Source organism: Cygnus atratus, chromosome 25, assembly GCF_013377495.2.
Source record: "Cygnus atratus isolate AKBS03 ecotype Queensland, Australia chromosome 25, CAtr_DNAZoo_HiC_assembly, whole genome shotgun sequence".
Classification (NCBI taxonomy): domain Eukaryota; kingdom Metazoa; phylum Chordata; class Aves; order Anseriformes; family Anatidae; genus Cygnus; species Cygnus atratus.
In genome coordinates, this window is record NC_066386.1 from 527127 (window position 1) to 547371 (window position 20245).

The following is a 20245-nucleotide window of genomic DNA, read 5'->3' on the forward strand; positions in this document are numbered from 1 at the left end:
GAGAGGAGCTGCGTGTCGAGACCGGGGCAGAGAGGTTTGGTGTCCAGAGCTTGTCCGGGGGGAGGATTTTGGTGCCAGTCCCTGAGTTTAGGGCTGAACCTCAGCACCATGACGTGTGCAGGATGGCTGAGCTGGTGTCTCGGTAGGAAACGGGCAGCCTGGGCACTGTGGAGGTGGGTCACTGGGCACTGTGGAGGTGGGTCAGCGCTGGGGGGTGACCCCGCACCCAGCTCCCCGCCGGCTGTGAGGGGCGTCAGGCTCCCAAGCGGCCGGCACGGCCCTGCCGCGGCGCGAGGCTCTGCTCTTCCTCCTGGCTGCTGCCCGGCGCCGCGTGCCGCGGCCTGGCTGGGTGCCGGGGACCCCCAAGGCCCCTGGCGCGGCACCCAGCGCCTGTGGGTGCTGCCCCCAGCACCCTGCCGGGCCCGCACCACGCAGAGGGCCCCGCTCCCCCCCCGCGGCGCCGTGCTGCACACGCAGCGCCCACCAGCCCCGCTGGAACAATTACCTCCCCGATTAGTGGTTTCCAATCCCTTCTGTGAAGTCTCAGCTAAATTACTTCCCCCCCCCCAACCTGGTCCGTGCAGGTACTGAGCGCAGAGGCCCCATTAGCGTGTAATTAGGTAGATTCCAGTAAAGCCATCCTCAAGCTCCCTCCTTCTCCTCTTCCCCTCCAAAACCCAGGCACGCAGCAGCCCCGGTAGCAGGCAGCAGCACGTTAGCGAGATGTAAATTAGCACCTCCAGACGAGAGCAGAGTTCACCCTGCACTGGGCTCTGCCTTGCTGTGCCAGTGCACTCCTCGTTTTAATAGTTTAATAAAAATTAGCATAATTAACGAACATCTGTATGATCCAGAGTGGTGCAATTTGGCACTTGGAAACGAGGACTTAAACATTATTGCTGGGAGTTTAATGTTGTTTTAATTCTTTTTGGCACTGTGCAGTGAAATAAACGCTTGGTGCCGCGAGTTCTCGGCTGGCTCTCATTTGCATTTTCCTCCCTTTGATTATGAGCAATCGCGGACTACCCGGCAATTCATCAAAGCAGAAATTATTTTAAAATACCTCATAGTGTTTGGGCTGTGGCGGAGCGGGGGCTGGGGGCTCCTCCTCACGCCCGGGGTGCGGCTCCAGCCTGGGGCTGCTCAGCCCCCGGGTCCTGGGGAGCTCACCCAGTTTCCAGGCTGCAGAAAGAGACAATTTTTTTTCTTCTGGTTTTGCAGCAGGATTTTTCCTGCTTGTCTGGAGAAGATGGCAAGGCACAGGGGATGTGAGGGAGCAGGGGAGGTAGCCCCTGTCCCTCCCCACGCCGTGTTTTCCATCAGCATCCTGGGGGCTTGCGGGAGCAAGGGCCTGGGACGCAAAGGGAAGAGCAGGGGAGGAGGAAGGATAGGGTTGAGGAAGGACAGCAAAGGTGCAACCCAGCAGGATTTACAGGGGAAAGGTGGGTCTGGGGGATTTTCTTGGTGTGGGCTGCTCTCTGTAAATCCAGCCTCCGAAGGAAGGGAGCGGGGCCATGCCCACTGCCCCAGCGCTAATCCCCCCCCCCCTCCTTCTGCTGTGTCTCCCCAGGAGTACAACATGTACGGCTGGTGGGTCGGAGAGCTCAACAACACCGTTGGGATCGTCCCGAAGGATTACCTGGTGGCTGCCTACGACCTGGAGGAGTGATGAGGACCGTGGCACCCAGGTGAGAGGCGGCACCCCAGGGTGCACCTGCAAGGAAGGGCACGGAGGTGGGTGCTGGGAGGGAGCTCTGTTCTGCCCAAGCCTCCAGGACTGTCTGGCTCCATCTTCTGGTCTCTGCTTTATGTGAGAGGCAGCGAGGCCAGGAAACATGGGCACAGTTCAGGGAAGTCACCACCGTGCCCAGCGCAGCAGCAAACGGGGACACCCCTGCAGGGCTGGGGGTGTCAGGGGCACGCTGACACACGGACCCTCAGGCGTTCACCTGAGCGACGGCCGTTTCACACTCTCCTGGGGCTCTGTGCAAAGCGTCCCCCCCCGGAGTTCATGTCCTTCAAGCTCCGTGGCAGAAAGTTGTGGTGAAACCACTGCAGCCGCCTCCGTTGGACCCTGCGAGCTGTACGTGAGCAGCTGCAGCCAGCGCTGACACGGGGCTGGGCCCTTCTCCCAAACAACGCCCAGTCCGGAGGCATTTGGCAGCTGGGGAAACCAAGTCAGGAGCAGGGCTGGGGCAGCAGAGGGGTCTGCGGGGACCTGGCAGCAGTCCTGGCGCCTCCCCGAGGCCGGGAGACCTCCACATTCGCCCGGTGGGCCACGGGTCACTGCTGCGTGCGAGGCTGCGGGGCCGGGCTGTGTCTCGGTGTCCTCTTCCCCACCGTCACCGTGTCTCTCCCCCTCCCCACATCCAGGTGCTTGTCTCTCCCCCTGGCCACGCTGAGATACTGGGCAGACCGACCCCAGCCCCAGGCTCCCCCCTCCTACAAGAACCTGCTGCACGAAGATCCCAGTGTCTGCCACCCGGCCCCACGCGGGGTCCTGGAGCCCTCGGTACCCGCTGCAGCCCCAGGGCACCTCCAGCCTCCTCCGCCCAGACCCACGGGGATAGGGTCGAGCTCTCCCCCGGGGTGGGGGGGGGCTGGCGGCCCCCAATAAAGCCATTTTCCTCTCCATGCTTGGCTGCTCTGGCCCTGATTCAACTTTGTCACCGGTCCGGAGCCAGAGCTGGGTGCGGGCGGCGCTGAGGCGGCCCCTGGCCCCTGGCCCCCAGCCCCAGCTCGGAGCAGCCGCAGCAGAGCCCCCGGCCCAGGCGCATCCTCGTCGCCCCGCACTTGGCAGCAGGGCCGCTAGGTGGTGGTAAGCTCCTGCGCTCGGCAGCCTTCCCGGGGAGGTGCCCAAAGCCCCTGGGCCCCTGGGCGCAGCCGCACGCAGCCGGGGCGCGTTGGTGCCCAGGTAGGGGGAGGCGTCAGCTGCCCCAGAGCAGAGACGTGCAGATGTTTGGAAGCCAGGCACAGCCGGGGGGGGCGCCTGTGAGACCCCCCCGCACCCCAGCATGCGTGAGGCTGCAGGGCCAGGGATGGACACATCCTGGTACCCATTTCCTCGGCGGGCTGCTGTGCCGGGCCTCGCTCGCAGCGGCAGAGGCGCCTCCTGGCCGGGCATTTCTTGGCTGTCAAGGGCAGATTTGGGACTCCCGGAGCTCGGCTCGGCTGGGAAAGGCAGCACAGCCTCCTGCATGGGGAGCTCCAGGGCAGGGCGCTGGGGGCGAGGGCTGCCTTCCACCCACCCCAGGGCCAGGAGGCACCCACGCAGCAAAGCTTCCCTCACCTTCCTGCCGTCCAAAGCCAGGGCTGCAGAGCCCTTCCCTGGGGAGCTGCTGAGCTGGAGGCAGGCCCCGGCTTGCTCCTTTTGCTGCAGCGTGGTGTCCACCCTGCTCTGCACCAGCTGCTGCAGAGGCCTGATCCCACCCTGGCTCCGCCGGCTCACCCGGGATACCTGGGGAGAGGGCGCAGGGCAGGGAGGGCGCAGGGTGCTTGGGGCTGCTCCCAGAGCCCAACCCTGGGGCAAAGCCGGAGTCTGTGGCTCGTCGTGCTGGGGGGGGCACGTGCTGTGGTTTGTTTGCACAGACTTGAGAGCCAGCCCTCCCGGGGGGGGGGGCGCCGAGGATGCGCTGTCTGGAGAGCCTGGCCTGCTTCCAGGCAGCAAGGCTGTTCCTGGCAGGCAGCGAGGCGGAGAGGGACGAGCCAGGCTGCGGGGGCACGGGGAGGGGGCCGAGCTGCCCTCCCCTGTGCCGGGCAGGGACGGTTACCTTGATGGGTGCCACGTGCCCACCGCAGCCCCTGCCCCGTACCGGTGCCAGGGCTGTGGCTCCGTGCCCGGTGCAGCCCTTACCCTGGCAGGCTGCCCGTGGGCAGCGGCACCCACCCCACGTCAGGCTGGGGGCTGAGCCAGCCTCGAGCACGGCAGAGGGGCCCGGCCCCCGGGCTCTGCAGAGAAGGAGCCCTGCGTGCTCCTGCCAGCCTGGGACCCCCCCACCCTCGCCTGCCCCCAGGGCTCCCAGCGGCCCTGGCGGGGGGGCAGCGCTGCTCAGCTCCCTGCGAGTGCGACCCGGGCTGCTCCCCCCCGCACGGCCCGCCCTGCCTCTGAGTCACTGTTTTCCCGACAGCTTCGCAAAGCTGATCAACACCGCTAAAAATAATTTCCGCCTGGCTCTGAAACGCAGCCAGCTTTGGGGCAGCAGCTGCGTCCCCGGGGGGGGAGGATGGGCACCCTGCAGCCCTGCAAGGAGGCCCCAGCCCGGCGCCAGGACCGAGCCCTGACTCCAGCGGCTGCCCCAACCCCGATCCCCCTCAGAGGGAAGCCCCGGGGCCGGCTCCTGGCAAAGCACAAGCGAAGGGTGCCCCGAGCAGGGCAGCGGTGCCAGGCTGAGCTCCTGGTTCAAATCGCGTTCAAGGGCCGCAGGGAGCCAGGGCAGGATACGGCCCTGGCCAAGGGAGCCGCGCCTGCAGGATGCTGCGCACAGGCGAGGGCCCTGCGTGGGCGAGGGCACGCGTGAGCGTAGGAGAGGGTCGGTGGCCACAGCTGGCCTCACAGCTGCGCCATTTGGAGCCGCACGCTCATGAATAGCCATGAATATGGATGAGGGAGGGCAGCCAATGGCAGCAGCGCTCCAGCGCGCCGGCAGCTGCAGCCTTTGCAATGAACTTCTCCTGACATTTTGGCTGCATCGCGACGGGTTTCCAGCCCTCCCTCCCCCTCCCCAAGGCACCCTGTCCCCTGTGTGGGTGCAGAGCCCCCCGGCCAGGCCCAGCACCACAGAACTCACCCCAGAAGCATGGTGGAGCCCCTTCCCCCCGTCTGTCCCCTGCCACCACCCCACAGCTCCCCCTTTGCTGGCTCAGAGACCCTCTCGCCCCTCTCCTCAGGGCTGAGCTGCCCCCGGCGGGGTCAGGCCCCTTGGCTTAGCAGCCCCACGGCAGGCGAGGTGCCATCAGCAGCTCCTTTCCCTAAAGCCATCTCTCTACAATTAGCTTGGCTCCCTCCACCCACGCAGTGAGGACAGACATTGCCAGCAACCAGCAACTCTCTTCTACTTCATTTTATTTCAAGTCAGAGCACGTCGGCTCTGCCTTCACCAGTGCTCCGGATAGAGGAAAAGGTGCAGGAGAGCACAGGGAGCAGCAGCAGGAGTAAGCAGAGCCCAGGCGCTGCCAGACACCGACTCCAAGGCTGTTGCACGCTGCTTCGCTCCAAGCAAACTGTGCCCTGCCTGTGAGACCCCCAGTCCCTTCCCCTTGTCACTCCCGTGTTCCCCACTGTGCCTGGCAATCCGTGCGCTGAGCTCTGCTCTCCTTCAGGATCCCAGCTGGAAGGGGCGGCCCCGCAAACACCTTGGGGAGACAAACTGCCCCCCTCGCCCCCCAGGGGTCTCATCGCTGTTTGTCCCAGCCGTGCGCAGCCCGGGGGCCAAACGCTGCCAGGAGACCCCAGGTGTGGGCAGGGGACGCAGCCCACGGGTGGGCTCTGCGCTGCTGAGACCAGCACCCCAGGGGCTGCACAGGGCAGCTGTAAGCAGGGCAACGCAGCCTCCATGCAGAGGGGACAGGGGAACGAACCCGAGGAGACGTGCCGGGCAGCGGCCAGCTCCCCCTCCCCATCTGAGGCTCCGCACATCACAGAGGTGAGCCAGCGTGTCTCACCCTGCCCTGGGCCAGGCACCTGCCAGGAACAGCGGGCCCTGCTGCCACTGCAACCTGAGCGAGCCCTGCTGCTGCTCCGCTCGGAGAGCAAAGGCCGTGGGAACAACAAACACAGGTTTCACTAATCACTAGATCTCCTCTCTGAAGAGAAAAGCTACACGAACGCGCTGCCTGGGACACCGAGGACAGCTGAGAGTCAGCAGGGAGAGAGAGCCCATGAGCCCCAGACCCCACAGAGCCAGGACGAGGCTGCGGTCCCGGTACAGCCCCAGCCCCAGCCCCAGCACCCCTCCGGCTCAGGCGGCAGTCCCTCCTCCAGCGAGGGCTGCAGGTCCCGAGGAAGGCAGGCGAGGTCGCTAGAGCCATTTACTGCAGCTCCTGCGCTCCGCCCAAGGGCTCGGCCGGCTCAGCCGGGCTGTCCAAGTGGCTGTCATCCATGCCAAAGTCGCTCCAGTGCGGGAGGGTCTCCAGGCAGCTGGGCCCCTGCGGGCCCCCCAGGCCGGCACAGCTGAAAGGAGAGAACAGGTCAGAGCGCAGGGACCTGGGGAAGGGGCAGGGCGCCGGCTGCAGCTCCACGCCACCCGCAGCCTCGCGGCGCGACCCGTCCTGCCCAGCAAGGGCTGCTTCCCCGCTGCCGCCCCGGCACAGCGGTGGCCGCTCTCCCATCGCTGGAGCCCCGAGCAGGCGCGGGGACGCTGCCGCTAGCGGGAGGCAGGAAGCGCTGGCGGCCGCACGGAGCCACGCCACGCGCACCCACCCACGAGCCTGGGCCGCTGACCTCCCTCAAATCCCTTCCTTAAACCCTAAGTGCTCTGTTTAAAAACGGGTCTCATGCTGGAGTCCAGACCCCTCTCTCTTCCTGTTTGAAGGACCGCAGGTGCTGGGTGGTGCAGGAAACCAGACAAAGCTTCCTGCTTGGCGGGTATCTTATCCGAGGAGGACAGGGACCCAGAGCACCTCTGCCAGCACAGCACGCTGCCAGCGAGCACAGCCGGGGAACCCGCACTGCTGCGGGACCCGGACGTGCAGGTAATTAATGCCTGCGCCTGTTCAGCCTCCCGCAGGGGTGGCAAACTGAGGCTGCCCTCCTGTCCTCTCCTGGGCAGCTGACCCCCACGTGCACAGCACCAACACCTGGCTGCGTGGGGGCAGCCCCCCGGCGAGGTGCCTGACTCATCCCCATCGCACAGGCAGGGCTCTGCGGCTGATGGGGAATCGCAGAACTTCCTTAGGCTCGCTGCAGGCACCCAGACAACGCACGGAAAGCCCGTGTTGTGAAAGCCTCAGAGACTCCTCACCACAGAGATTAGGGGAGGAAAGCATCCAAAGACGTTTGTAAATCACCGCTTAAGTTCTTCTGGGAGACTCAGCTCTTCTCCACTAAGCCCCGGCCACGGCCAGAGCAGGTCACCCTGCGGGCAGCCCGGAGGGCACTACAGGAGATGCTGGTGGCAGCCCGGGACAGCCAGCCCTGCTCCCTCATGCCAGGAACGCTGCCCGCTCGGCGTGCCGGGCTGGGGAACACGTGCTCAGCTTACACGACTGCAGCAAGGACGGGACAGGCAGCTCAGAAACACTCAGGGGCCTCTGTAAAGCCTGGCAGCTTCTCTCACGTCACAGCAGGGGCTGTTTCCTACCAGTGAAACCCCTGCACGGGCACCGACCGTTCTGAGCCGGGCTGTAGCCGGCCCTGCAGCTGCAGGCGAGGGGAGGTGCAGGCAGCAAGTCCCCAGCTGCCTCGCAGCGCTGCCGGGCGCCAGGTCTGCTCAGGCCAGCACAAAGCAGCTCCAAGCACCGCAGGGGAGCCGGGGTCTGCCCCGCCGCGTGCCCTCGGGTCGGCCGCTCCTTTCCCTGCCCGTTACCTGCCGCGCAGGTCCCCCCCCGGCAGCAGCGCGGGGCAGCTCTCCTCCTCCTGCGCCCAGCCGCAGTTGGACATGGCGTAGTGCAGGATGGCGTCCGTCACCGTCTGCGCGCCCTGGCCCTGCACGCACGCCTCTATCTCGGGCACCGAGAGCTGGCTCTGCAGGAAGAGGTGCAGCCGGCTGTCGGAGAGCAGCACCACGTTCTGCACGACCCTGCGCGAGGAGAGAACACAGTGAGCGAGGCCGGCCTCGGGGAGCACACGGAGCCTGCCCGACAGCTCGCACGCCCCACGCTGCCAGGGTGACCCCGACGGCTCCACCGCCGCCACACAACCAGCAGCATGCCCTCCTCTCCCCTGTCCAGCCCTCGCAGAGGTGCGTGCAAGAGCCTTACTCACTTTTCCAGGAACTGCTGCAGTCCCTGTCTCCGCTTCTCGATAAATTCATCTGTGCTGCCCACAAAGAAGGTGGATTTCCCAGGCAGCTCTGGGACGGGCCTGCAGGAAGAAAGGTGCAGCAGCTCAGGGTCAGATCACCGCAGTGCCAGAGCACGGAGACACGGGACACGGCGGGGGCAGCAGCTGGATGCCAGGGCTGCAGGTGTCCCGTGTCTCTGTCTGGGGAAAGCCCCCCCCCGCTGTTCCTATCCGTATCTGTTCAGAGAGCCAGGGCCATGGAACCGCGGCGCGTGGCCACAGGTGGGGGAGAGCGGGGAGCTCACGGCTTACACCAAGCCAGCATTCTTCTGGAGCTGCCGCCGCAGCCACACAAACTCACGGTACCGGCGCCGCACACATGAGGTCTTGGCAGTAAAGGCCTTGCTGTTGGTCTGCAAAAACAGAAACAAAAGCACGGAATAATCCTGACTGAGGGCAGCAAGGCAGGCCAGGGCAGGGTCTCAGCTGCTCAAAACCCTGAGCTCAGAGGCTACAGAACCCCCCACCGGCCTCGGGGAGCGCTGAAGACATGAGAAGCCGGATCTCCGACCACAAGGGGCTGCCACAGAGGCAGGGAAGGGCTGGCTGAGCGCTCCCCTCAGGGCAGCCAGGGCTCTGCTCCTTCCGTCCCCACTCAGCACCACCAGATGTGGCCAGGCAGCTCCGCTCCCGAGCCTCCCGCCCGGCACGACCGAGCTCTGCAGTCCACCCCTCTCCACCAGTCACAACTTACATGGAGGAAGATTTTATAATCCACATAGGAGTTCCAGGAGCCTTCGTTCTGCACGCGGGGGTCTTGGACGCGCACCGTGGTCAGCTCCTGCGGCACAACACTGCCTGACCACCGGGAGGCTGCACCAGCATCGCCCCCCTCGTGGGGGTGTCCCCCCGCCACGGTGCCCCCGCGGTGCTTGTCCTGCCCCCGGCAGCACAACGCCCGCGCTGGCAGCCCAGGAGCCCCCAGCCCCTACCACCCTTGGCACCAGCTGCCCCTCGGCTCTGCCCCGCAGACCCTGCCCGGTGTTCAGCGCCCCTCGCCGCGGCGCTCAGCCCGAGACTGCTCACGCCCGTGCTGCCCAACTCCAGCCCAGGAGCAGACAAAACCACGTCAGAAGGACTCTTACCTCCTCTTGGCCCTCCAACATCCTAGAGCCAGAGCCCAGAGGGAAACATCTGTACAGGGGACAAAGGATTTAGTAAGGCGAGACCAAGCACTCCGTCTTCAGGACCTCCCGCGGGCCCCGAGGAAGCCCACACCTCCGTCCCACGCTGCCAGCAGCTCTCCAGCCCCGGCTCGACGCACAGCTGGTGCTCTCCCCGCAGCCACCACGAAGTAACGGGGGTGCCTGCAACTCTGGCAGCCCACAGGAGAGCTGCTGCTGTCCTGCGGAGGTGAGGCCGGTTCCCGGCCGCCCCCTCAGCACGCCCCCCGTTAGCGCCCGACGCAGGCACGCCGTTCCGTTCCGTTCCTCCCCGGCTCTTTCACAACCCAACCGAAGCAGCAGCAAACTCAGCTCCGCGATTTCCCCCTCCGGGTCGATTTCATGTCCGCGTCGCAGCCGCGGCATGCGCTGTCCCCCGCACCCCCCGGTGCCACCTGCCCCCCGCAGCAGCAGCCCCACAGCAGTCCTGCTGGCTTTGCTGCTGGGCCTCGCCATGCGTCACGCCAGCCCCGGCCCTCAGCACGGCCCCGCCGGACGCCGCCAGCTCGCTCGCCGCACCATGACACGCTCCTGCGGTAATTCCTGTTCTGCAGCAGCAGCACGGACTCGGTGCCAGCGCTTTGGGGAAGGGGAGACAGGAGGCAGCCCCCGGCCAGGAGGGGCACGGTCCAGCGCCCCCCAGCCCTCCGAGGCAGGGCCCTGCCGCCGCGCACGGCGCTCCGTGCGGGCCAGGGGAACGCCTGGGGGGAGCCGAACCCCGGGCGCGTCCTGGGTTCGCCTCGGGATCGTTTCGCAAGGTTCGGAGCCCCTGGGGTGGCCCAGCCGCTCAGCACTCCGCCGGTCACAGCCCCGGTCCCAAGGGACGCGGCTGCCGGGGGGGGGCAAAGCAGCCTCCACCCGTTCCCGGCCCTGGCGCTTCGCCTTCCGGGCCCCGGGAGCTGCCAGGCGCCGCGCAGCGCTGGGAGCCCGGCCTGCACCCACCCGCCCGGCTGCGCAGCGAGGCTGCTCTCAAGACGGAGCCGATTTCAGCCGGGACCAGGGCCGGGGGCAGCCGCGACCCCCGCCCCAGAAACCGGCTCCGCGGGGGCTGTGCGAGGCCTCGCCCGGCCGCTCCGATGCGGGGAGCGCAAAGCGGCGGCGGGGGAGGGCCCCGGGACCCCGGGAGGCCCCGGGAGGCCCCGAGGGACCCGGGCCCGCTCCGAGCAGCCGGGGCTGTCCCCGGGCAGCTCAGCCCCCGCTGGGCCGGGCCCGGCTCCTGCTCCCGGGAGGGGCTGGGGGGGGCGGGGCGCCCAACAAGGCCACAGCCCGGGGCTGGGGGCACCGGGGGGGGGGGGGGGGCGGCCCCGGCCCCGGCCCCGGCCCCGCCGCCAGCCGCAGCCCCGCCGAGCCCCGGTAAAGCCTCACGGAGCCGGAACCGATCGGGGGGCGGCCCCAGAACAGCGCCAAACGCCCCGGTACAGGCCGGGGGGGGACCGGGACCGGGACCGGGACCGGGACCGGGACCGGGACCGGGACCTCCCCACGTCCCCGCCCGCGGCTCCGGGGCCGCGTTCCGCGGGCCGCTCCCCCGCCCCCCTCACCTCCTCGCGCAGGACGCGGCCCCTTTAAGCCGCACGGCGGCGCGGCGGCCTTATAGCGAGGGCAGCGTTTCCCCTTCCGCCTCGGGGTGCGATGGGAGCTGTAGTCCGCGCCTCAGGCAGCGGGGCGCGGCCCGCACCCTTCGGCCACCGGCAGCCACCGGCGGCCGCCCCACGGGGCCCCGCCGCGCCCCGCCCGGTGCCGGCCGCCCGTCTCCGCGCCGCGGCAGCGGGGGAGAGAGGCCCGCGGTGCCGCGGGCGGCGGCGGACTACAACTCCCGTGGTCCCCCGCGGCGCGGCGCGGCGGCTCCTCCCGCTCCGCCCGGCGGCGCGGGACTGCAGCCCCCAGGGTGCCCCGCGGCGGGCGCGGGTCGCGGCGCAGGCGCGGTGCGCGCGGCGGGTACTGGGGCTGGCCGGGCTCTTTTGTTCGACGGAGGCGGACGGAGCGCGCCAGGCCCCGGCCCGGCCCCCCCCGGCCCCCCCCCGCCGCCCGCAGCCGCTTCCTCGGAGCCGTCGGCGGCGCTGGGCGAGGTGCGCGGGGGCGGGGGGGGCCGGGCCGGGGGCGGGGGCAGCACCGGGGGGGGCGGCGGGGCCGGGGGGGCCGGGGCCGGGCGGGGCCCCCCGGGGGCGGGCGGCGGGGCCGGGGGGGGAGCCCCGAGGTGCCCCGAGGGGGCCGGGGCCGGGGGGGGGCCGGGGCCCGGGCCGGGGTCGGGGCTGCGGGCGGGAGGGGGGGCGGGGGGGCGGCCGCCTGGCAGCGCCGGGCGCTCGTTGGCGGCAGGGGGCGGGGGTCGGGGCGGGGCGGGGCCGGGCCGGGGGGGCCGGGGGCAGCGCTGGGGTCGGCCCCGGGGCCCTGGTAGCGCCCGGTGCCGGCGGGGCGGGGCCGAGCCCGGCGGCCGCTGCCCCGCAAGGCGAAGGGCCCCCGGGGCACCCCCCGCGGGGTGCGGGGCTGTGCGGCCCGGCCCGGTGCCACCCCCCCGGGGCAAGGGGGCGCCGGGCCGGCGCTGGGCGCCCCGCAGCGCCCGGGGCGACGTTTTCTGCCCCGTGCGAAGGGGGCGGAAGGAGGCAAGCCCTGCCCCCGCGAGCGTCTGTCTGGTCTGAGGGAGCCCGGAGGCTCTGCCTGCTCCCCGCACCCGCCCCGGTCCCTGTCTGCGGGACAGGGTTTGTGCCTCGGTTCTCCGGGCGGCGTTCCTGTTGCTGCGTGTTTCTCTGGAACCGGAGGTGCGTTCCCTGGCGGGTTGCGATTTGGCTGGAAATGGTGTGGCTGAGCCTGAAGGTTGTGGCTTTTTGTAAGCTTGGGCTCCGCTCAGAGGCTCGAGCTTTCACTCGAACTTCCCAGAAATGTTTTCTGCTGCGCTCAGGTTCTGGAGAGTGAAAGGCTCGATGTGCTGCTTCCCACTTCAAAAGAACGATGCCTGCCGCCTCTCCCTGGCGTGTGTGGAGTAAGCTTGGCATGCTCGTAAGCCTTTAAAGAGACGAGTGATCCTCGCCAAGTTTGAGGAAGGCAGGAGGAAGAAATGTTTTAAGTTTAAAACTCATTAAAGTTGAGCCGCGCTCCTAGTCCTGTAAGATGCGGCTCATGGAGCTGCTCTGTGCTCAGACCGAACCTCTGCGTCTCCGCGCTGCTGTCGCGCGGGTCTCCTTCCCCGTGCTCGCCCCCCGAGCAGCTCGGCGGGAGGCAGCCCGGGAGGGCTGGGCAGCGCCTCGCCGGCTTCCACAGCAGCAGCGCTGCGGGGCCGGGAGCGGGGCCGGTGGCCGTGTTGCCACCTGGATGCGGTTCCCCAGGAGATCTCGGGAGCCCAGCGCGTGCCCCTTGCTGCCGTGCCGCAGGGACGTGCTGGCAGCTCTGCCTCTCGCTCCCCTGCCTGCTGCTGCCGCCGTCCCAGGGGAGCGGGCTGCTGTGCGCACCTTGGTGCTGGGCCTCCTCCTTCCTGGCCCTTTACTGGAGTTTGAATTCTTTTCAAGTGGCTTAGGTGTGTCCTGGATCCTTTTCCTCTTAGCTGCAGACCCAGAAGTCATTCTTCTGATCCTTCCCTGTTCTGTTTTCCTCTTCACGAAGGATTTCAGCTGTGCCTGGAGCGTTAGGTAAGAAGCAGCAAATGAAAACGGAAAGATTTAGGGTAGGACCATCCCGAGCCTAGAAATCAGACTTTTCGGTATGAGCCAACTTCTTCCATACACGAAGTATAGAAAACTGGAGCCGAATTATGGGAAACAACGCGCTGCTAGCAAGATCTCTTTTGGGCTCGGGGACCCACCCCCAGATTCTTTAGGCATGAGCGGTCTCAGGAACCAAGAGGAGCCGTCCGCCCTGTTCAGACGGCCCAGGCAGGGGCACGGCCCAGTCCTGCACCTCCGTGGAGCAGCTCGGTGCCAGCGCGAGGCGTTCTTTAGGAGCTCCAGGGCCAGGAGCCCGCCTGCGGCCGGCCTTCCCCGTGCTGCCTTCCCGAGTCACCGGGGACTGTCCGAGCTCTGCTGCTTTCTCCAAGGAACAGACGCCAGCCGGTACCCCGGGAGGCTGCGGCGTGTTTTTAATAACTCAGGTGGGGGGGTTTCGGGGTTTGGGGGTTCCTGGTGGCAGAAGGCTGAAATCCTTGTCAAGAGCTCGGCTCCACAAAGGCACCCCTGGGCTGGGGCGAGGGCGCAGCTCGGGTGCTTTGTGGGTGAAGCCAGCGCAAAGTCCTCGCCTCGCTGGGGCTGAAGTCCCTTTGTCGCACTCCTGGCTGCAGTGCAGCGAAAGGCTGTGCCGCAGCTCGCCTCTGCTGCCGCCTCGAAAGCTGGAGCCTGTGCCGCGCGAGCGGCAGGCACCGTGCGAGCGGCGGGCACCGCGGGCTGCGGCCCTTACCCCCCCCCGGCACCCCCCTGGCCGCAGGCTCCGGGGCTGCTGCGGGAGCAGGGCCAGCAGCACGCGCGGTGGCGGCCCGGCGAGGCAGGAGCAGGAGCAGGCGCAGGCCGTGCTGCGCGGAGCGGGCCTGGAGCCGCCGTGTGCTCGCCGCATGGTCGCTGAGGGCGGCCCCCTGCAGCCGCGCGTTTGTCCCTGCCTCCCTCCGGCAGGACTTCTCCAAGGCTCCTGCCCTTGCGTCTGCGTCTTCCCTGCCCTTCCCGCAATAAACGGTGGCTCCGCAGCGCGGTTTGTGCCTGCGCCGCTCCGGAGCCCCTCTCCTCTCCTCCCGTGCCTGCCTGTCCCGCTCGCCGCCTCTGGCCCCGGTGCCTCCCCTCTGACCGCGGCCGGGCTCCGGTCGTGGGCGTTCTCAGGAAGGTGCCTGGCGCCCCAAAAGCAGCCCTGCTGGGACAGGGCACCCCGCCATCCCCCCGGGCCCCATCGCCTGGGCGGCGCTGCCAGGAGCCGCCTCGGCCTCGGCCCGGAGCAAGGAGCAAGGGGAGGACGGAGGGAGGAAGGAGCCGCCGGAGGAATTCCAGAGTGAAACACGATCCCGGCTTCCTGCGGCAGCGCTGGCTCCGGCCTGGGGATTAGGCGCTGGCGGCGGCTCCGCATTGTTGTCGGCCTCGCCTGCGCCCGGCCTCTCGGTGGGGGCCTCGGGAGGGGAGAGCCCCCGCCGCGCGCCCCTGCGCGGCCCCGTCTCGGTGGCTGCCGGCAGCTTTTACTTTTCCCCCGAGGGACCGCGCAGGAAAACTTCGTCGCCGGGAGCTCGGTGTCGTCTGTGGGTGTTTGTTTAATAAAGGACCCGGGAGCAGCAGCGCCCACCCGGGGAACGTCCCTGCTGCCACTCCTGGCGCGGGCGGGCCCGGGGGCTTCTCAGCGCCTCGCGCGGCGCCTAGGGTGGGTCCCATCCCCGCCTCTGGTGGCCACTGGAGCTCCCTAACCACCACGCAGCGCCCGCAGCAGCAGAACAAGCTCTTCCCTGTCCCCATCTGCAGCCCGGTCAGGGTTGGAAGCAGCGCGATAGCGAGGCCCAAAATACAACCGTGGGAGCCCGGCGTGCGGTGCGCCGAGCGCCGCCTCCTGCCTGGGCTTTCCCGTGCTCCGTGGCTGCCCCGGGGTCCTGCCTGCGGGGTGGCAGCACAGGCAGGGTGGTCTGGGGCGTGCAGGCGCGGCCGCGCTCCCTCCCAGCCTCTTGGGGTGGCCTGAGCCAGTGGCTCATCCGCTGAGCTCCGTGGCGTTTCTTTCTAAGCCTCCTCCTTTGAGCGGGGCTCTGACGGCAGCTGCGCGGCTCGGCAGCGTCCCGTGCAGGAGGGCGCTCAGCCGGCTGCACCCCCAGAGCTGGGACCTGCCCAACTCCGGCATCTCCTTCGGCCGGTGGAAATCCGCAGCGGTTTTGTTGTGCCTTATAAAATAGCCCCGGTTCGCACAGCAATCTGCAAAATCTGTGCAGCCTCCTGGCCCTCTGGTCGGTCAGAATCGGCGCACCTGGCCCTGCGTGGGCTGCTGCCCGGCCCGAACCTCCGTGGAGCTGAAGCTGCCGATGAGGCTGCAGGTGGGGGGCTCCGTGCTGCTCCTGAGCCGAGGAGCGTCCCGGGGCCGAGCGGGGCCTCCCCGGGGGCTGTCGGTGGGGCTGTCGGTGGGGACCCCCAGGCACGAGGGCACGGCTGCAGCGCGCCGCTGGCACCGCCGTGCTGGGGGCGGGCGGCCTTGGGCCGGGTCAGCGCATCCTGCGAGCCCCGCTGCTTCCCGGGGAGTGCTGGGGTTACGCGGGAGTCCACGGCTGTTCAAACAGCTCAAAGGTAAGGAGGTTAGGAAAAAAAATCGTCTTTAGGGTCGGTGAGCTAGATGGATCTCCTCGCGTGCACGTACGTGATCCACCGACGGAAAGAACAAGGGGAGCTCAGGACCAGGGACTGTGACTTGTGTTTAACGGGGATCAACCGTTTAACAACTTCTCAGTAATGTCAGCAGCGAGCTTTCTCCCTCCCGCTGCTGTGTAGCTTTGCAGATTTTTTCTGAGCTGAGCCGAAGGGAAGGTCGGTGAGGTGGGGACGGGGAGGGAAGAGGCTGGGGGTGCCGGGGGCTCGGCAGAGGACGGGCAGGGCGGGGGGCGGCTGGCAAAGATTCTGCGTCGTTTCTGGAGACTGGTGGGCAACACGTGGGAGCGGTGGGGTTTGAGAAGCGGTGTGTGGGAAACGAGGACGGCTCCCGTCTGGGCATGGGTAGAACCAGACAGGCTCCTGATGGTGAAATAAGGTGCAGGGGGCACAGAAAGGCCAAAGCCGCGTGTCAAAAAGGCGTCGCATAAAGGCAGCAGCTCCTGCTGGAGCTTCCCGTTTGTCTCCACCGGGCAGGACCGTTCTGGCCCATCACCGCGCGCGTTTCCTGCTTTGTGTGTGCCTCTTTCCCCTAAAGCAGCGCTCGGTGCTGTGCTTTGCCTCTGTACCCAGTGCGTTTGCTCCCTGGCAAAGGCCAGCCCGCCCTTGACACACACGTGTCGTCCTCTCTCCCCTTCCAGCAGCGTCGCCCGTAAGCTGAAAAACTGGCCAGCACAATGGGAAAAAAACAGAACAAGAAGAAAGTGGAAGAGGTCTTAGAGGAAGAGGAGGAGGAATATGTGGTGGAGAAGGTCCTGGATCGGCGAGTGGTGAAGGGCAAAGTGGAATACCTGCTGAAGTGGAAAGGCTTCTCCGAGTAAGTGGCTGCGGGGCGGGCGCTGGGCTGCTCCGCTGCGAGCATCTCTGCCGCCAGCTCCCAGAGCCTCTCCGAGCAGCTGGCTCCGTCTCCCCGTGCCTCCTTGTCTGTAAAATGGAGCTACCAGGCCAAGAGCAGTCGTAATTATATATATATTAGAAAAAAAGACGGTGCTAAATGTCTTGGGTTCTAATAAGGGCACTGTGAGCCCAGCCTGGGTGTGAAAGTCCCACACGCAGGCTGTGCAGTGCCCTGGTGGTCCGGTGGGGCTTCCACCCCTTTGATGGAGTGTGAAACAAGCAGCTGGATAAAACGGATGGCTTTTCTTTCCTGAGAAGGGAAATAACCGCCCTGGTCTCTGGCATCCCTGCCCTCGCCTGTTTCGTGGGGTGAGGACACCATCGTCCTGCTGCTTCTCTCAGCATTTCTGCTCGCCCTGCTGTCCGGGACTTTGCGTATGTGGTCCCTGTGTGTAAATCTAAGCTGTTGGCTTTGGTTGCAGTGAGGATAACACATGGGAGCCAGAGGAGAACCTCGACTGCCCAGACCTCATCGCAGAGTTCCTTCAGTCCCAGAAAACCGCACATGAGAGCGAGAAGTCTGAGGGAAGCAAACGCAAAGCAGAGTCTGACACGGAGGATAAAGGGGAAGAGAGCAAACCAAAGAAGAAGAAGGAGGAGGTGAGACAGGGTGGGGTGTCTGTGCTCAGCTCCCCAGCTCTGCACGTGGCAGGGTGTCCAGCAGTTGGAGTAGCCACGCTCTGGAACCTCAGTCAAACTGTTTTGCACAGAGGGGAGACTGTTCCAGTTCCGCGAGGCACAGCCAAAGCGCTTTTGAAAAGCTGTAGCTTTCAGGGGAGGCAAGAGCTGTTCTCTAGGCCAGGCCTCTGGGAGAACCCAGAGCTACTCCTGGCACTGAATTGAGAGGCCAGTTCTTGAACCAAAGAAGCGTGGAGCCACAGCTGCTCTTGAATGTCTGCACAAGGGATGAAACGGGAGGCAGGGGTTGCCTGTTGCCCCTTCAAGGGAGGGAACAAGGCGAGGCAGAGCCTCGCAGGGTGCTCATAGCTGCTTGGGACAAGGGTTGTGCAGCCTGGTTTGCACCCCAGGAGCTGCTGAATCTTGGCCAGCCTCAGTTTTTGTGGCCAGGCCTGGGAAATCCGATCTTTGCAGCGCGAGCAGGGCACGCGGTCCTGGGGCAGCTCACCTGAGCGCAGTGGGCTTGCACCCGAGTTGTCGTCTCGGTGCCCTGCTGCCCTTAGTCCATGCGGCCCGAGCATCTGATGCGCAGAGCCTTTGTGAGCGGCCTGCAGCGCGTCCCGGTGACTGGAAGCAGGGCTGCGACTGTCGCCCTTCGATGCTACAAGTGGGAACTTGTCTCTTGCAGTCGGAGAAACCGCGAGGCTTTGCCCGGGGCTTTGAGCCGGAACGGATCATCGGTGCCACGGATTCCAGCGGGGAGCTCATGTTCCTGATGAAGTGGTGAGTGTGTCTTGGTGTCTGTCATTTCTTCACTTATTCTGTGCCAGAGAGGGAAGGACCTGCGCCTGGGGAGTCCCTGCTACCTGGCATGAGATCTCTTGCGATGGCGCTGCTGCCTGAGGTGACCCTCTGCGCTGAGGCTAACGTGGATGTGAAACAAGCAGGTAGGGCCCTTGGGGTTGCGTGGCTCTTAAGATGTCCCCCGCAGCAGGCGCGAGCTTGGGGCGAGAGAGGGGCATGGTGTCGTGGTGCGGGCCGCAGCTTGGAAGGCTGCGCCCCAGGAGAGCTGTGACGATGACCGCGTCCCCGTCGGCCGTAGTGGAGCAGGGCTTGTCGCTGGCGCAGGTGGGAGCCAAAGCAGCCAGGCGGAGGCGCGGGAGCCGCCGGCTCCTGCACTGCCTCAGAAGCACAGAGCGGCTGGGGCAGGGCTGCGGCTTCGATCGGGCTGCTGTCCCCGTGCCTGACGACCCAGAGCCCGGGCTCAGTGCTGCTTCTCCCAGCTCCAGAGCCTCTCGGGAAGGGCTTGCCTGGATTCCCCGAGCGGCCTGGGGGCTGCTCTGTTTTCCAGCTGCTTCTTGATTTTCTCCGGTCTCCACTTCTGCCGCCTCTCCTCGGCAGCCCCCTAACTTGCACCTCTGCTCTGGCCTGTAGGAAGAACTCTGACGAGGCCGACCTGGTCCCTGCCAAGGAAGCCAACATCAAGTGCCCCCAGGTGGTGATCTCGTTCTATGAGGAGAGGTTGACATGGCATTCCTACCCCTCAGAGGACGATGACAAGAAAGAGGACAAGAACTAACCCCTGGCACCCGCTCTGGCCAGCCTTTGTATAAAGATCTGAACTGTGGGTTTGAGCAAGAGGGAGAGAACGCAGCTCTGCTCGGTCGGGAGCGTAGAGATGGCTGGAGAAGATGCCCTTTGAAGAGACCAGTATGGTTTCTGTGCCCTGCAGCTGCTCAACTGCTTTGTGCAGCTTCATGCTGCGTACAGATTCAAACCAGCCCGGCTCACTGGGGGGGAGGGAAGGGCAGGGGATACGGGGGGGTGCGGATGTTTGTTTCCAGGCTGTCCATTTCGCAGCTCGTGGGAGAGGAGGCAAAGCCCCTTCCATGAAGGACTGTCACTGGTGATGGGTGGGCTGGGGAAGGGGAGTGCAGACGGATACTGCTTGTTCTTCAAAGACCATCTCAGCAACCCACAGCCTTCTTCCCAATAGTGTTAACTCTGCATTTTTACGGCGTAGCATGTGTGTAGTTTTTTTTTTTCCTTTTGCTATTTACTGGTGTATCGGTTTGGGGGGCTGGGGGGGAGGGATGTGGGGTAATCGGTCTCTTGTTTAATTGGGGAGGGAGGGAGATGAGGTCTGGTGACAATGTTCCAGATCATTTCCAGATCTTTTTTAGAACCTGAGTTCAAAAAAAGAAAAACAGAAAAAAAAAGAAAAAAAAGAGCCCAGTATTGATGACAGAACTAGGGAGACAGGGACACTGACATGAGACTGAAACTGTGAACGTCCAAATCTCTGGAGCCAAGGTCCTCAAAGCCCTGAAAGCAGTTTTTAGGGGGGGGGAGGGGGGAGAAGGGGAGACTTGTGAAAATGCAAACTTGTGATTCGTATTGTCCTGAAGCAGAACTGCCAGTTACTGACACATGCATTGTATGTGGGAGGGTGGGGTGCGGGGTAGGAACGGATTTTTAACCTCTTAAAAGCCTTTCTACCCTTCTTTCCATTACAAGGTGCTATTTCTCAAAATCGGGGGGAGAGAGACTTCTGACTACTTGTTCCTTTTCTCACCGTAATTTGACTGTCCAGCCAGCAGCATGGGGATCCCTTCAGTTTTATCGTATGGGAGAGAGAGGAAATCAACAGCAGCACAAGGAAAATCAATTCCATATTCTCCCATACCAAGTGATTGTAGGAAGCCAGACGTTGGTGCTGGTGCCAGATGAGTTACCCTGAATCTTCTGAGGGTTTTTTTTTTTTAATCCAATTTATTACAAATACTGAACTATTTAATGTCTGGAGTCATGAGCCCCACCAGACTCCTGGCACCTCCTTGTAGGGCGGTATGTATCTAGACTTGCATTGTACAAACCTTTTTTTAAAAGCATGTGTTTAGGTTTCTGTGAAAACGTTGTTTAAATGTAAAGTACGTGTTTGGATTTTAACTTCATACCAAGCTCTGTCAGTTTTTTGTCTCAATAAAATTTTAGATTTATAATCCTGATTTTTTTCTTCTCTACCTTGCTCCTTCCTCCAGCTCTTTGTGCATGAGATCAGTGACGAGGTGTAGAGCAGGTCACAGAGGGAAGTTAGCCTGCAGTCGCGGTTCGTGCTGAACAAGGTTAGCTCTGATGCAGCCCAAGTTAGCCGCTGGCTCTGATCTAGGTGTCGGCAGCAACGGGAGTTTCGGAGCAGCCGGCGGCAGCTTCTTATTCACCGTGACTTCCACCTGAAGAAGAGAAGTGTCGCGGAGGAGCTCAGTGTGTAG

General features: G+C 65.4%; 2 protein-coding genes across 14 annotated transcripts; one reads left to right on the forward strand and one right to left on the reverse strand.

Annotated features, from left to right (window-relative positions):
- Nucleotides 1-5045: 5045 nt before the first annotated feature.
- SNX11 (sorting nexin 11) lies at nt 5046-10819 on the reverse strand. Of its 3 annotated transcripts, none has more exons than XM_035569914.2 (7): nt 10704-10819; nt 9085-9133; nt 8694-8780; nt 8252-8352; nt 7922-8020; nt 7524-7736; nt 5046-6169 (listed from the first exon to the last, which is right to left on the reverse strand). In XM_035569914.2, exons 2-7 carry the CDS (start codon nt 9103-9105, stop codon nt 6028-6030), a joined length of 663 nt encoding a protein of 220 aa, XP_035425807.1. In that variant the 5' UTR covers nt 9106-9133; nt 10704-10819; the 3' UTR covers nt 5046-6027. The 3 variants fall into 3 exon arrangements, with proteins under 3 accessions (XP_035425807.1, XP_035425805.1, XP_035425806.1); XM_035569912.2 differs by lacking the exon at nt 10704-10819 and adding an exon at nt 10105-10347; XM_035569913.2 differs by lacking the exon at nt 10704-10819 and adding an exon at nt 9682-10335.
- Nucleotides 10820-11070: 251 nt separating this feature from the next.
- CBX1 (chromobox 1) lies at nt 11071-19974 on the forward strand. Of its 11 annotated transcripts, none has more exons than XM_050715551.1 (6): nt 11214-11231; nt 12059-13240; nt 16100-16275; nt 16778-16955; nt 17662-17756; nt 19491-19974. In XM_050715551.1, the coding sequence occupies exons 3-6, from the start codon at nt 16136-16138 to the stop codon at nt 19711-19713; spliced, it is 636 nt and encodes a 211-aa protein (XP_050571508.1). In that variant the 5' UTR covers nt 11214-11231; nt 12059-13240; nt 16100-16135; the 3' UTR covers nt 19714-19974. The 11 variants fall into 11 exon arrangements, with proteins under 11 accessions (XP_050571510.1, XP_050571509.1, XP_050571508.1 ...); XM_035569906.2 differs by lacking the exon at nt 11214-11231 and adding an exon at nt 11577-11918; XM_050715553.1 differs by lacking the exons at nt 12059-13240; nt 19491-19974 and adding an exon at nt 18408-18995 and having other exon boundaries at nt 11071-11231.
- Nucleotides 19975-20245: the final 271 nt, after the last annotated feature.